The sequence below is a fragment of the Lonchura striata genome, chromosome 1 (assembly GCF_046129695.1).
Source record: "Lonchura striata isolate bLonStr1 chromosome 1, bLonStr1.mat, whole genome shotgun sequence".
Taxonomy (NCBI): domain Eukaryota; kingdom Metazoa; phylum Chordata; class Aves; order Passeriformes; family Estrildidae; genus Lonchura; species Lonchura striata.
In genome coordinates this window covers 18,378,817-18,394,905 of record NC_134603.1, presented here as the reverse complement: position 1 = coordinate 18,394,905, position 16,089 = coordinate 18,378,817, and the positions used below count along the sequence as shown (strand labels likewise).

The following is a 16,089-nucleotide window of genomic DNA, read 5'->3' as shown; positions in this document are numbered from 1 at the left end:
GGTAAACAGTGATATTTTTTGTACTTTTGGACACTTCCATGGTGTAGAAAGCCTTTGCATCCATGCAAAGCTCCTTTATTGGAGCTCCTTTCTCTAGGAATGGGGAGATTCCTTCAGAGTGGAAGTTCTAATGTTTTTTCTAAAATTTCAGGTGAAAATTTATCCACATGTAGCAAAAAAGCAACTTTAGTGTTGTTTGTAGATGTGTGAAAATACTCAGGAGAAATCTCTTGTAGCCTATTTTAGCTAACAATGGATAAATTTTATTATTTATTGGATAACCAGGTATACATTTTTTTATTTCATGTGTAATTGTCCTGAGAGACTGCTAACTTAGAAGTTGAATTGATAATGTTAGAGCATGAGCACAGTTTGGGTAATAAGGTTTCAGAGATCTGTTCTCTAGTAGTTTTTAATTTTAGTAGAAATCACTTTCTTAGCTCTGTTGCTCTTTAATCACATTCTTCAGATGTGTATCTTATCTATCATATGCACATTCAAATGCCATTACTATCTGAAAATCTCAATTTTTTTCTCCCCTTTGCCCACAGATATGCGTGATAAAATGAGGAAATGGAGGGAAGAAAACTACCGAAACAGTGAACAGATAGTGGATGTTGGAGAAGAGTTAATTAATGAATATGCATCTAAACTTGGAGATGACAGTAAGTAAACAATCATTATTTTAAAAATTTCCTTGACTGATTATGTTTTCTTTTTTCAGTCTGTATTTTAGTTAACAGCTTTTATGTTGTCTTCCAGGATGTGTTGATGTTGATGAAATATATATTGTTTTGTTAGTCTAGTAGGCTTCCAGAATTCCAAGAGCTTATTTCTTTCCCAAATGTATGCTGCAGTGAAAACAGCCCTAAAAATTACCTGATAGAACTCTTAGCGTGCTATATTAGTATTTAGACTTCAATGTGAAAACTTAATTTGAAACTGTTACTAAGATATTATTTGCATGATTTTCTGATCTTCAACTGTGTGACAGAGATTGAAGCAAGTCCTCACAGGGATCTGTCCTGAACATGGCAGTTATGATGTTGGGAAAAATAAAGAATAAGAGCTTTGTTGTCTTTCAAGATATCAGAAAGTACTTTGGCACTGAAAGTGCTAAATTGCTTAAATAAGTTGTTGATTAATTCCAGCAGTTTCTTAATTTGTTTGTGTTTCAGCCATGATTTGTGAGAGTAGAAGGGGAAAAATGTACAGACAGAATTAACTATTCCTGTTTACATGATAGGTGCTTCCTATTATCTTAAACAAAACCCAAACCAGTTATCTGCATTTATTGTCTCTTTGTGTCCAGTTTGGATAATTTATGAACAGGTGATGATTGCTGCCCTGGACTGTAGTCGAGATGATTTGGCACTGGTAAGTTTTCAAGCTGACTTTGCTTTCACACTGTATGTATTCATCCTGGGTGTCTCTTCCAGATTGTTTTTGGAAGTTACAGCATATTCTGACTCCATGGCTTGGACTGGTAGAAAGAATATCTGTCAAGAAGTGCACAGCTATGAAGAAACTGCCACCACCTACCTCGTCTAAGGCATAACTTTTGTTTAGACAGATCACATCTCTTCCAATAGCCATGAAAATATTTACAGCTACTCTGGTATGGGCTAAAGGTCAAGAATAATATTGAAGTTGCCATATTGTACAGAGAGGGTTTGTTTATTGAAAACCTCTCAAATTATATTGGTTTTCTGAATGTTTTGAGGTAAAATGACCCATCTTACATATATTATATGTCATGTTGGCTACCATGAGAGAAAGTCACTGACATATTGGAGCAGGTCTTCAAGATTAATAAGGAGCTGGACTGCATAGTGTATAAGAAAAGGCTGGAGGTCTGTGGTAAGTCCTAGGAAAGCCAAGAAGGGATTATTTAATACTGATGGGAAGGAAGGTATAAAGAAGCTGGGCACATATTTTCATAGGTGTGCAACAAAAGACAAGTGTGGGCATAAGCTGTAACAAAGGCAATTCCACTTACATATTATGAAAAATTTATTGCATGCTTTATGACAAATGGCACATTGAAGCTGCGAAATCTCCTTTGGAAATGCTTAAAAATAGATTGGGATATGGCTTTGAACTCCCTTAGAAACTGGCTCTGTTTTGAGTGGGGATTCAGAGCAGGTGATCTCCAAAAGTCCATTGCAATCCAAGTTATTTGGTGGTTGTTGATAAAAATATTGTTAATGGATATTTGAATCAATTTGTATGCAAATTTATTTGAATGATATAAATAACCATTGAGATAGAATTAACTTATTTTGAACTGTAACCTGTTTGTTAAATTAAAAACAAAAAAAGACACTGAAACAAACAAAGCAACCCAGTCAGCTTAGTTGATCCTTTAAAGGCAAAAACAGAAAGAGGCAAAAGTTTGTCTTACAGGAAAATGTTAATCTTTTCACCCCTCCTTCACAAAACAGTCAGAAGAAAACAGAGGCTTACCTTGTGCCCTGAAAGCCATCAAGCTTGAGCTTATCCTAGGTAAAAAGCCATTTTCAGGGCTCCAGATCCTTCACCACAGCTACTCCTCCAGTGCCTTGTTCTCTGTCAGATGACAAAATACCTCATAAAATCTTTGAGGTTCATGTGATGTCATTTTGGTAAAACTTACTGCAAGTGGTCAGACTAGAGGATGAAGTTTGGAGAAGGGCAGTTTGAAAGTAGGCAGAACTAGACAGGGTTATCTGGCCATATATATGTATATATATATATGTTGAAATGGAATATGCTGGAAAATGTACTACAAGACTTTGAACTTGTGAACCCAACTGAACTTCCCTCTCTTTTGTCCCTCAGAAGAAAATACTGTTGTAGTATAGCTGTTTGTTTAAACAAAAACAAATAGACTTACTCTTTAAATAAATACATTTTTGTGTCCTGATTTATATGTAAAACAGATTTGGTCTTTATTTTCAGGGTCTTTTAAAGAAGACTTTCATAAAATTGTTGACTGAGCCAGTGTTGAAAGATCAGTTGTGAAACGTTCTTTGTTTTTACTAACCCTAGCAGGGAGTTTAAATTTCAGTGTCTATGTCCTTTAAGGAATATTGCTTGAGATGAGGGAATGCAACATTTTGTATGCAGCTTGATGAGATTAAAAGCATAGGTGGAAACTTAGAGGGTTTTTTAAAAATTTTATTAATTTATAATAAATAAGTAGTTAATTTGAACAAGCTTACATCACCTTTGGCATTTTACTACAGCTGTAACTCCAAAGTAGACAAACAGTTTTGGCTTTTCTGTTTTTTTAGCAGTGAGCTTTTGATAGCTGGGATGCATTTTGCTTAGGGGGATAGGTATCTACTCCAAATGAGAAGCTGAGGTAGTTTTCAGAGTAATTCCTATGACTTTTCATTTTTTCTTTTTCTTTCCTTATTTATTACTTTGCCCTTTTTGTCCTGCACCAAAAATCCATGTGTAATGCATGCCCCTGCTGCAGCCAGGCAGTCAGTTCACACAGGTGGTTTAGTGCAGTCACCTTTTGTTGGCAGCAGTTGCATTACTAGTGTTTTACCTGCTGAAGTCCAGGTTTATATTTTTTGGCCTTTGTCTGATGTTTAAAAATTCAGAAAGCAAATGAAGTGCAAGTTAAGTTTCACATGCAAATTGTGTTTGCCATTGTAACCGAGAAAATCTCACAAGTAGATTGTTTACTGACGTGGTGCAAAACAGGTCCTCAATAAAATAAATTATTATGGGGATTATAAATCCCAGTTTAAAAAGAGGACATTCAGTGCTGCTGAGTCCAGAACATTTTGAAGATATAGCTGGTGTAGTTTATTAATTTGCTTTTGGTTTTATCAGTGTTACAATGAGTTGTTCATGACTTTCCTACAACTTTTCCTGTCACTGTATTGTGTCTGATAGCTTAATCTACAGGAGTTTATTGTGACCCCTGGACTGCTGTATTCAGTTGAGTAATGGTTGTGTAACGAGATCTAATGTGAGCAATTCTCATCTTGCATTACTCCTGCACTTGAGCACTACTTTCATATTGTCAATGAGGATTTTTTAGATGTAAAAGCCTATCTACAGATTGTGGACTTTAGTATTGCAAATGTTATAATTTTTTATTTGTACTTTTTTTTGGAGAAAAATAGTACATGTGTTTATAAAAATCACTGTCCTTCAGGGTTCACTGATCACTAGACCACAGGATGGATTTATTGTATGCAAAAGTTCTTTTTAATGTCTACAGGGTTGTCTGGGTTTTAAAAGCTGGAATATATCTACTTTTCTGGAGTTTCATGTAACTTTTTCTGTCTCTTAAGAATGGTCAGAGTTCAGTCTGACCATTCTTAAGAGACAGGAAAAGTTCAGTCATCATGTAACATACTGCTAAGTACATGTAGTTTTTTTATGACTAGAGCAACAGCAGTTCACCTAGACATCACTCAAAGTTCCAGTAAACAATTTCTGTGCTGAACCTGAGCCTTTCTGCATGAAATTGCATTGTTAGTATCTTGATTCATTGCAAGTCAAGTTAATTGTGATGAAAATAGTCTGTTCTTGCTTGAGGCTAAGCATCACAACTTTGGTCACTGTTGCATTTCTCTTTTCTGTTTCTTAGCATCTAGGAGAGATGCAGATATTCCTATTGGATATGCTTTAGCAACCTGTTTATCTACAGAAACAAAAAGGGATCCTAATTGTTACTGATTTGTACTTTGTCCTTTGACCAGTGGATTTGATGAGCTGGAACAGATTATGTAGGTCTCTGCTAAGAACCTTATGTTTGAAGAACAAGTTCCTAAGTTGAGTTGCATAAATAAGTGCCTAGAAGAGGATTCAGCATGAAGCTTTTAACATGATGCACACCACTGGTCTGTTTTGAGAGCCTATGGACTGTCCTGCCTCCCACTGTCATGAGTCAGTTAGGAACTTCACAATAGCCATGTCCATGATACGGTTATGACTTAGCTTACTGTGGGGAAGTTGTGACTCAGGCCCTCTACCAAATATTCTCTGCTAATCCAGAAAAATCTGCCTGATGAATTCTTTTTATCCATCCTAGGTGTCTCATTGATTTCAGGAGTTAAAAATTATGCCTCTTCTGCCAGCAGGCTGTACCCAAGCCAGTGGCAAACATTTTCTTTGGATTTCAAAGTTGTATTTTAAAAATAAACACAGAGCATTATATTAGCATAGTTTGTTCCATTGTGAAATATCCATTTATTAAAGAAGTATCACTTAAGCTCTTACTGTCTTTGTTTTTTTTACTGTCTTGTGTTACTCTGGGGCAACTAAATAGAATTCAAGTTTTAGTAGTGCCAGAGCTGTTTTAGTAGGTGAGTGTAATTTTCTGGGAGCATAACTATTTCCAAGGGGGCCTGACAATCTAATGCCCTGTATGGAAGATACTTCTTAAAATCAGTCACCTAACAGACAGAATTTCATTTTCCGACTTTTCTCCTTGTCAAGGCATTTTATTGCTTGTTTCAAAAATTGGTATTTACTTTTACTCAGAACTGGGATGGTAGATAGTTGAATTATGAGTGAAGTCCATTTTTTAATGTTTTTTTCTTCTTCTAGCTTCTGTGAAGATAATTATATTCACAATAGTATTTTTGGTTCTTTGTATAGTTTTGTCTTCAGGAACTGAGGCGGCAGTTTCCTGGGAGCCACAGAGTTAAGCGATTAACTGGGATGAGATTTGAAGCCATGGAAAGGTAAAACCTGAATTTTAAAAAATGTACTTTCTGTCTGAAAAAATGTTTGCTCTTTCTTAAAAAAGCATTCAGCCATTGCAAAATGGCTAAATAATGCTGGGCAGTTCCTTTATAGGAAATAACAGTGTGCATGATCATATTAAGACTTTTAGACATCTCTATTGCATTTTTGCAGATACTATGCAGTGTTTCATTTTTTCAATCTTCCCATCAGAGGTCACAGACCTGAAGGATCTCTTACTTCACAGCATAAGTCATTATACAGCAAAACACTGCAGAAGCTTTTGACAAATTCTGTGAGGTGTAGGTTTCATCTTGGAGATGTAGGCTGGCATATGAAAATCAGTGCCAGTGGTTTTTTTGCCTTAATTGTTCTTCTATACTCCTGATTATTGCAGGGTGCAGCTCTTTACCCTTATTTCCTGAGTGTGGGTAAATTAACTTAAAAAAGATTAAATCTATAGAGTTTGTTATGGAAACAAATCAAAAAACAAATGGAATAGAATGGCTGAACATAAAAATCAGACCTTTTTTCAATATCATATAGAAGGGTTATGACATACTAAGTTCAACAGAAATTATTAAAATAATGAACAGATCAAAACTTTGCAACTTTCCAGATGAATGACCTCAGGACTTGCAGGTTAACTTTATTGTACACATTTCTCCTTGTATGCATCTTAGTTGTCAACATTCTGTTCTATGGCACTTGTCTTGGATGTGAAGAATGATATTTGATATAATTTGAATGGTAGGAAATCTGTTCCATGCCACGTTTTGAACAGAGTTGGTGAGTTTTGAGCCTTTGGGCCATCTTGATAAAAATAAATTGAAAATACAGCCTAAATGCTTTTTTAAAAGATACTTAGCATACTTACTTCATCCATTATATTCTTGCAAAATTAGCTTTTAAAATAATATTTGATATGAAGCACTGATAAATGTCCATTGCTTGGATCAACGAGAATGGATAAGTGGACTCCATTCACAGGAGCCATCTCAGGGCAACCAGATGCTCTGTTTCACACTCACTTTATATAAGGTGTGTATTTGTGAAGGATTTCCATTAAACTTATCTCTCTTGTCTTCATTTTATATAGGGTAGGAAGACAGAGAATTACAGAAGTTTTTCCCCCTTCTCGAAACTTATTCAGAAGTACTATAGATCATAATTCTGTTCAGGCTTATGTGACTACATTAAAGATGTTACTGCATGGGACTTGATCTTTGTGGAAGATGACTGCTGCACAAACACCGTGTGGTTTCAGCAATTAAACACTATTGAGCCATGGTTTTCTGAAAGTGCTCATTCATCAAAGTTCTTAACAAAATGTCTCTGTCAGATCAGATCCTTGAGATCATACTATCAAGGACCAGAGAAAGTAACAAAAACTGAAGTTTTGTGTCCATAGGTTTTCTCTAGAAGCCAGAGCAGAAGGAGGCTTCAGCTTGGGGTTGTTTGAACAGGAACCCATCTGCAGGTGCTCTAACCATTGCCCTAGATAAGTGTGTCCGTCTCCCCTGACTATAAAAGAAATGTAGAAAGATTTAGGCTGCAGGCATCATGTTTCACTTCCATTGAAGTGAACTTCTTTTTAAATTCTAAGTGACTTGTAGGATCTAGGGAGTATCCTGCTTTCCTCAACAGGAAAAGGAAACAGTGAAGAATATCCCCAGAGACTGAGACATCCCTGAAGGCACTTGCTAATAAAAAAAAAAAAAATGTTCTAAAACTTCACCATGTAAAGCTGGGACTATAGTCATCAGATTCAGTTTTCTAAAATGCATTTGACAAAGCAGCAACTAACAGAGAACACAAATAGAGCATTTTACTCTGCTCAGGTGTGTAGCCGTCAGTTTCCACTCGTTTCTGCTTTTGTGCTTCCTTTCACATTATTCCTATACCTTAGTGTAGCTGGAGTGGAGAGCTGAGCTGTGGTAGTGTCAGCAGTGCTTAGGGAACAGTGCAGGGATGTAAATGAGTGTCTAAGGTGATGTGTAAGGAATGTAGAGCATCAGAAATCAATCAGCAGTATCTCTGCCATACTGCTTGTCAAACTACACATGAAGACACAACATCTAGCCTAGTTCTGTGGCAATAGTTCAACAGCTGTGTAGTGAAATGTGGTTTGAATTGAATTATTTTGTTTGTTTGCTGGGAAACACACAGAGCTGTTTACCAGAAGGTTCAAAGGTTTGAAGTGCTCATAGCACCTGAAGTTACCTGTTTCAAGCACACTTCAGCTAGGAGAATTAATTGATAAAAAAAAAAAGTGATGAATGGTGGAAAATATTTTCTGTAAAGATTTATGTTATAATCTTTGGTAGACTCCTATAGGAATATTTTCAGTTTGCTGTATGCAGCTGCTTATACTTTTTAAAGTCACAACAGAAGGAACTTCATTACATGAAATTTTAAGTTACAACAGTGAAGTGGAATGTCATTATTTTGGATGGCTTTTCAAGTTTTGGAGCTTCTATTTCTTGGGAGATGTGAAAGAGGGAGTAGGGATGTGATGGTTGAACCTGTTGGGTGGACATCAAGAGAACAAGCAGGAGAGTGAGATGCTGGGTGTAAAATATCCAAGTTGCTGCTGAAACAGTGTTTCATGAAGCAACTTACATGTGTTTTTCTTAATTGTTGACAAAAAATACTGCTGTTTATACTAAGCACTCCCAAAAATAGTTTTGTATAAATATAGTTTGCTTAGCATATGTATATTATATTTCAGTATAAAAAAATGCAGGAGGGTAATTAGCTATTGCAAGGAGAGTCAAAAAGTCAGAAGTTCTGTCTTAGCAGAAATAAATGCGAATGATTTCTTTGTACAGGTATGATGATGCTATCCAGTTATATGACAGAATTTTACAAGAAGATTCAACTAACACAGTAAGTTTAAAAGATAATTCTAAACTTCACTCATGTGTTGTTTGAAATTATGACTATATTTTCTGTTTCAGTTTGAAGAAATGTGTGTCTGTATTGCTGTATTTGTTTCCTTTAGTTTTCTGTTATAATAACCAGTGTTACCATTTCATGATGGGAAGATGTGATGTAATACTTCCTAAATACTGATTTTTCAAGTCAGATTATAACTAGTGATCTTTCCAGAAGTCTAATTAGTGTTTAGAGCTGGGTCTTTAAAGTCTTTCATTTCTCAGAATATGGAGTATTTAAAAGACTAATAGAGTCTGTCACATGTCTTCTATGTTCCTAATGCTTAATCTTACTTAAGGATTAACTATTAATACACTCAGGTAGTGCTTGAATAGCAGTTATTTTGATTCATGTCTGGGACATTTTACTAGCTCTTGAATCAAAATGCATAAAGCATGCCAGTTGTATAAAAAAAAATCTGAGACAGACTGTAGTGTTCTTCTAAGCATTTTTGAGTATTGTTTGTAAAAGCCACTGTGAGCTACTAGCTGGGAAAATAAAAGTCTAGAGAAACTTGCAGCAATATATTTTTGTTATTTTTTTTTACCCACAAGGGTAAAACTTATAAATGAATAAACTATGGAGTTTCAGATTTTTGTATGACATAATTATTTATTGAAAAATCAAAAATATTATTAATCGTTGAGGGTGTATGTGTTACTTGGTTTTGAGTAACTGTCTATTGGGTAAACTTCTATGTAAATGTAATACTTGGGCTATTTCAGATGTTTTGGCAATCTGACATAAATTTTCCTAGGTGTGTGTTGAACCTCTCCCTTTCCTTGGTCAGCTTATTTGATGTGGTTGGCTATTCTGGAGGGGAAAACCCACAGAAACACAGATAACTGGGATTAACTAGGGTATGCCAGAGCTGGATATAGATGATGCACCATCCCTTTAACTAAGTAAACCATAAAAAAAATCCAGCAAAACAAATTTAAAAAGCAAGCATCAACATAAAAAACACCCCAAAACACCAGAATGTTATTTTTGAGGCAACACATGTGGAAACAATACCAAGTTAAGCACTTGGATAACAGTGGTAGCTTAAAGTCTGTCTGTTAACAGTGCTAGAGCTCACAGATTTTGTGCACGGGTAAAAGGAACTATTTCAGTTCTAGACTCTTCTTTTTCACTCTCCCTGAAAGAGTAGAAACTTGAGCTCAACAAAGTTTTGAGTACATTGGTGTCCACAGTAAATGGTGGATTTTATCAGTACATGGCCCAAAGAGTTTGACATGAAATCTTCAGAGTTGTGTTGGACCAATATGGAACCCACATGCAGTGAAATCACAGAATGGGTCACCTTGGTACATGTTTTATGATCTTTTGCTGACACTGGTGGAAAATGGAGCACCCTATTGCAGTGACTTTTATGGACAACAGATCTCGAAGTATACATTTTTGGCAGTTTTATTTTTTGCTCATCACAACATAGCTAACATCATCTGAGTGCTTTGTTGGATGGCATTACAAAGCAAAATATATATTTAAATGAGTAAAATGCATGCTTATTTTTTATTGGAATTTTCTCTGTAACCAAATCATAAAGATCCATAAATTTGTAATATTTAGAAGCATAAATTGTAAATATTAGAACAGTTGTGTGGTTGAATTTCTTCATTCTAATAATAGAATTGGCGAATGTTAAATGCAAAGGAAAGTTCCTTGCTATATAACTAGAATTGGTTGGGTAAGGCTTTTGCATGTCAAAACTGAAAGTTAAGTAAAAAGTTTTGATAAGTTGTCATGTATAGATTTCTTTGTGTCATTTACCTGTTAATTATTTCCATGCACACATGTGGCTGCTGTAGGAAAATAAATATTTCAAGCTTTTAGAAAAGCAACTGTTGCTGAGTTTGTCTTGGCTCTCACCAAACTTTATAGAAATTTCTTCTGGTCTGCTGACACACGGAGTTGCTTATATACATTAGATGTTTTGGCAAGTGCTTTAAGTGAAACATAGATATTTGTTCACACAAACAATGTAAAAATCATAGCTTGCATTGACTTATCAAAAAGTAGTATGGAAAAAGATTTTTCCAAAAAATTACTTCTTTTAGACACATAGCAAAATTTTCCATTATGAAAAGTAAAGTTTGAACTCAAATTATGTAATGAACATTTACACTTTCGTGTGAAGTTTCATTGGTGAAATTAACATTAATTACTTAATTTCTTAGGATAGAATTCAAAATAGTCTTTATTTTTTAAAATAGGATCATCTCTAAGTTTTATCTCACTCTGCACTTATTTTCTGAAAAAGATGATTTATTTGACAATGGAATAGTGTTAATGTCACCTCAGAGATTTTGTTTCATTTTTCGAAGTATGTAGATGTTGACTCATAGTCTCTTTCCTAAAGATTTTAAGGAATGAAGTGTGACTCTTGTGCAATACATAACTTGCATACATTTCAATAGGGTAAGAATTAGAATCTTTTCCATTTTTGTCTGTTTGGGTTGAAATGATGGCATGTTAGAGGTCAAGCTGACAGCTTCCTCTTATTAAGGCTGCATAGTATTTTCTATTGTAGGGCTCTTTTATTAATTAAAATTTCATGTAGTGTCCAATTGAAAACGTTTCTAGTGATGCTGAACAGTGACTGATTTGTTTGTAGATACTCAGATAAAATGCTTATTCTGTTTCTCAGAACAAAATAAAAGAGAGTTATTGTGTTTTAGTAGTGTTTGTAGAAAGGGTTTTATTGTTAGTTTTTGCTCTTTTTGTATTTCATTGACAAATCCTTATCTTGCTCTGCTTTGGAGAGGGAGACCTTTTAGTTAGACAGCTAAATATTTTTCATCAATCAGGCTCTTCTCAAGGTGGTCTATTCAGCAGAGTAGAGAAGCTTGTTGATGAGAAAGGAAATTAAGTTCATGTATTCAAGACTTAGATTGGTGTCTAACCCACTGCACTGTCATTGTAGTGGATCTGCAGTTTCTCTTGATTATTCAGCTCAACCACCAAGAAGATTGCAGAGCACTTGGTCAACACCAAGGGAAAGTGAGATTAAGGCACAGAGTTCTGCCTTAATTCTAATCCATAGAAAATCTGGAGTCTTTATTAGGATTATTCTTCAACTGTTTTTATTGCCACATTTTCAACCAAGCTTTTCATGCAAGACACTCTGTCTGCTTTCTTAGCTTCAAACGTGTGGATAGTCTCATTACCATCATGGGTTTAGTAATAGAATTGTGTGAATGAAGAATTTAAAATTTTTGTAATAAGATTGTTCTCTCATCAACTCTGTTGTTGATTGAAGTGGGCAGGAACAACTGTGTGCATGTGGTCACATGAAGATACCCTTTCTCTTACTATTTTGAGATTCTTTTTGTAGATGAGCTGGACATATTTCAGAAGAGGCACAGGAGGTGGTTGAAGACCTCTATATACTAGAAGACCTCTATAATACTAGAAGGATTCAGAGCAATATCTTAGAATCATGTAAATAGGCAGCAGTTATACACTATGAATATTTGAGTTCATCACTTTCTGTGACTCTGCATTACTGCCATCTTGACTGTATAGGTAACCTTTCTTTCCCTACCTCCCTGTCTCCACTAAGTCAGATGAGAATCATAAGCACTGAATTTGAGCATTGGATATCTGTTTATCATCTGAACCGTGATAATTCCTTAAAACTGCTGCAGTAGCTGTGAATTCATTTTTAACAGGGACCGCCTGTGAAGATCTTGCCACTCTATACATTTATCTACAGGATGTTCTGGGTTGCAAAAGGGAAAACTGCTCACCAAATGAAGCATCTACTAATGGGCAGAATTTTATGCGGTGATGTGTGTTTCCTTAAATATATTGGCCACTCTGCCAGGAAAGACAGAACTAGACCTAAACATAGGTGTGTACAGTGATAGTTTTAAAGGGAGTTGAACACGATAGCTTGGCACTGACTGACACAGGATGGAGTTGGTGAGAGTTGTGAAGAGCAGCTGTTCTTGCTTCAGTTAGTTCCCAATGGGACCTGATGGGTAAGCTGAGAATGCCCTATGTGGTCCTAAAAAATTGTTTTTTTGCTTTTGACAGAGCCTCATTTACCATTGTGGGGTTTTTTTGCTTCTTGGTCGTGATTGGTGAAGTGAGAGAGCAGAGTGCATTCTACCATTTGTCCCATGTTTTGTGCGTGTAGCACTTTTAAATGTTATGGAGATTCTGTCTCTTGAAATTAAGTATTTGAGAACAGAAGAGCTGCTGTACTTTTGCAGTTGTGGCAAAAGTCCATTTTACTTGTCCGGTGTCTGGCTTTGACTTATTGCAGATACCAGAAGTGTATAAGAGCAGGGCAATGACAATATACTGTGGTCTGTTCTGCCAGTTCCTATTCACCTTCATGTTGCAATTTTCCTGTGCCAGAAATGTTAACTCTGTTTTTAATAGCTCTTCATGAAATTTCTGCATAGATTTACTTTTAAAGTTTCTTGTTTGCCATGCCTACATCTACAACATAATTGAGAAATTAAATGTTGTAATTTTTTAATGGATTGTGTAAATCTCCCTTGTTTGTGGTGTTTTTTTTCCGTTCCCACACCTTCAATCTAACAATTTTATTTAATGCCTCTGAATTTGTCTGTTGGTGTTCAGCAGTTGTTTTCACTTTATTAATGCTCATGATTTTAGGGATCTTTTGCACTTTTCTTGCCTCTGAGCTAAGGAGTCTTAATGTGCAGCTATTCTTGTTGCCATTCTGTGCCTTAAAACTCTGCTGTTCTCCATGTAATTTCTGTGTTTTTTCTTATATTTTGGTGAGAAATGAAAGGACTGAACAGCAGTCAGTATTAAAAATGCAGGAGCATTGTGAACTTACAAATAACAAAGTGATGCTACAGATATCTCTTCTGTATTCTTTTCTGATAATTCCAATATCACAGTATTTTCAGTTTAGGGTTTTGGGGCAGGGTTTTTGGATTTTTTAAGATGGTTTCTGAAGACTGAATTGATGTTTTGTAGAACTGTTTATTGCAAGTCCAGTATCTCCCTCCTAACTGGACAAATTCAGACAGGTTTCTTGTGTACATTAAATTAGCATTGTTTGACTCTATATGCAGCCATTTATGTAGATTAAATTTCACAGGTCATTTTACTGTGCTGGTAAAAGTATTCATTATGATTCATTGCTGTGAATGCTATTCTTTGCACTTGTCTTTTGTTCTTTATACTTAAATAAGTCCTTATCATTTAACTTTACATCACCATTAATTCCCTTGTTACATCTCTTATCAAGAGGGCTGAGCAGTAGATTTTAATACAGGTGATTCTGTGATTCTCAGTGCAGAGAACTCTTTTCTCTATTTCATATCTTTTGACTTATTTATCCATGTGAAAACCTTCCTTTGTTAGGCTTGGTAACTCTAGTTTCCCTCAGAGCTTTCAGCATCAAGATGAGAAATCCTGTTGAAATTATATTTTGTGTCAAAGATGACTTTTACATGGTTCTTTATTTATGTACACTTAGGGACTCCTTGAAGAACTCCCCTAGATAAGGGAAGCCTGACTTTCCTCTGTGTAAACTGTTCTTATTTTTTGTTGGTATATACCATTTTTCATGTTTGCCAATCCCAGGCTTTAGTTTTTCAGTCTATACACCTCCTACCAATTTGCTCTGTGCTGGTCTTAGACTTTATAGGCTGTTTATTTGATAGAAAAAGTTATGTTTCGCGTTGAGGTTGCTCCTAAGCAAACAGCTTCAAACCAGTAGCTCTGTGCCTGCATAGGTTTGCAAGATTTTAACTGTTTTGCATGATTAACATTGAAAAAAGTCTGAATTCTGGTAGGAATAAATTTGTTATTGTGGATTTTCTGATTTTGTGTTGGCATTGCTTATGTGCTTTTTTGACATCTGTGTAATTTTTTCCCTGTATCTCAGTTGCAGCTGTTTACACTTCTGTTTTGATTTGCATATTTTGAAGGAAAATATTTCAGTGGATCAAACTCTTAGACCAAATACACATTTTCTAAAACCTTAAAAGGAAAGAAAAATTTCTTTTTAAGATTAAAAGTATCATGTGTTTAAGGCTGTAGTAGTTATACAGATAAAAAAATTCTTCCTTTCCTAGGGGGCTCAATCCCTGAAATTTCTCCTACTAATACTTTATTTACAGCCGTGAAATTTAGAACAATGTTAGACTCTCTCTTGCTATGTTTTACTAATGAAATGCAGAAGTTGATAAATGTTAAGTCCTCACTTCATTTTGAGTCTACTTAATGCTAATTAAAAAGAATCATGACAAATGGAGGATTAGTTCTTATGCCAGATTGGGAATTACTAGTCTTTAAAAAAGAAATACCTTAGAAAGGTTCACTCCTTAATAAATTTGTACATACTGAAGTAGCTTAGTCCATATGATACTAATTCTTTAAGTATTCCTTTAAGATGCATATTTCTTTCCATAAAGAATTATGGATTTAGAGAATTAGCCAAAAACCGTTCTAATGTTTTGCTTTAAACTTTGGAAAATTGAGGAGGAAGTCTGTGTCATAGTATCTGTGTGGTCAAACCCTGCAGATCTTGTTACAGCATTGGAGGAATTGCCTTTTCCTTTTTACTTAAGGTGGAAGGAGAAAGAAGATTGAGTTAATTTTTGTATGAGGCTTGCTCTAGAAAGTCTTACTGTTGTGATGTGACAAACAGAAATGTACCCTTTGAATGCTATTTTAAAAATTTTTATCAATGTAATAATTTGTGACTATTTTAGTAGACTTTTTAGACTTCAAAATAATTTCAAGTCCCTGTATTTAAAAAATAATTTCTCAAGAATATTCTTGGTGGACTTAAAATCAATAATTGAACAAATTTGTACTCTCCATTTTGCAGTTTTTTAGTATCTTGCAATAGGTCCCCAAAAAATGAGTTTGTGTTTTGAGATGTGAGGTTTTTGGTAAAGAGGGCCTTCAACATAATGGAACATGAAATTGCCTGTGGTTGTTTTTTTTTTTTTTTTATCAGCTGTTTGTAAGGCAGGTAATAAATAGGAAATATGGTATAAATTCTAGGTAAATCTTCTGAAGAATTGGTGTTAGTCTGGCTTTACTTAAAAACTAACTATTTTTGTATACTAAAGTGGTTATTAGTGTTGGCAGTGGTTCTGTGCAGTAAAGAATTTTGTCTAATTTGTGTGGAAATAAAGAAAAATTGATGCTGTGAGTGTAAATGCCATTAGTTATGCTGCTGTCCTCAGGATGCTCAGGAAACTGTGTGAACTCCAGCTCACAGAGCAGCACTTAAGCTGACTCACACAATGAGCTCAGGGGCTGTATAAATGAGAACAAGAATTGGAACTTTACAGCACACAAACTGTGGTCCATATTTTGTTTGTAATGCAGGCCTTTTTGTATGTATTTTTCTTAATGTAGTGACTCCTGGAATTATTGAAGTTTATTTTTATTTAAAAACTGATATACCTAATGATTGAAAGAAAAACTTGGACTAGGAAGTCAGGTAGG

General features: G+C 35.1%; 1 protein-coding gene across 1 annotated transcript in view; it reads left to right on the top strand.

Annotated features, from left to right (window-relative positions):
- Positions 1-16,089, top strand: part of EMC2 (ER membrane protein complex subunit 2) — a 36,005-nt gene that overhangs the window by 5,508 nt on the left and 14,408 nt on the right. Inside the window, exons 2-5 of the mRNA XM_021546574.3 lie at positions 552-665; positions 1,313-1,377; positions 5,608-5,693; positions 8,526-8,583. Coding sequence (XP_021402249.1) covers positions 552-665; positions 1,313-1,377; positions 5,608-5,693; positions 8,526-8,583 — 323 coding nt within the window. The remainder of the gene's footprint in view (positions 1-551; positions 666-1,312; positions 1,378-5,607; positions 5,694-8,525; positions 8,584-16,089) is intronic.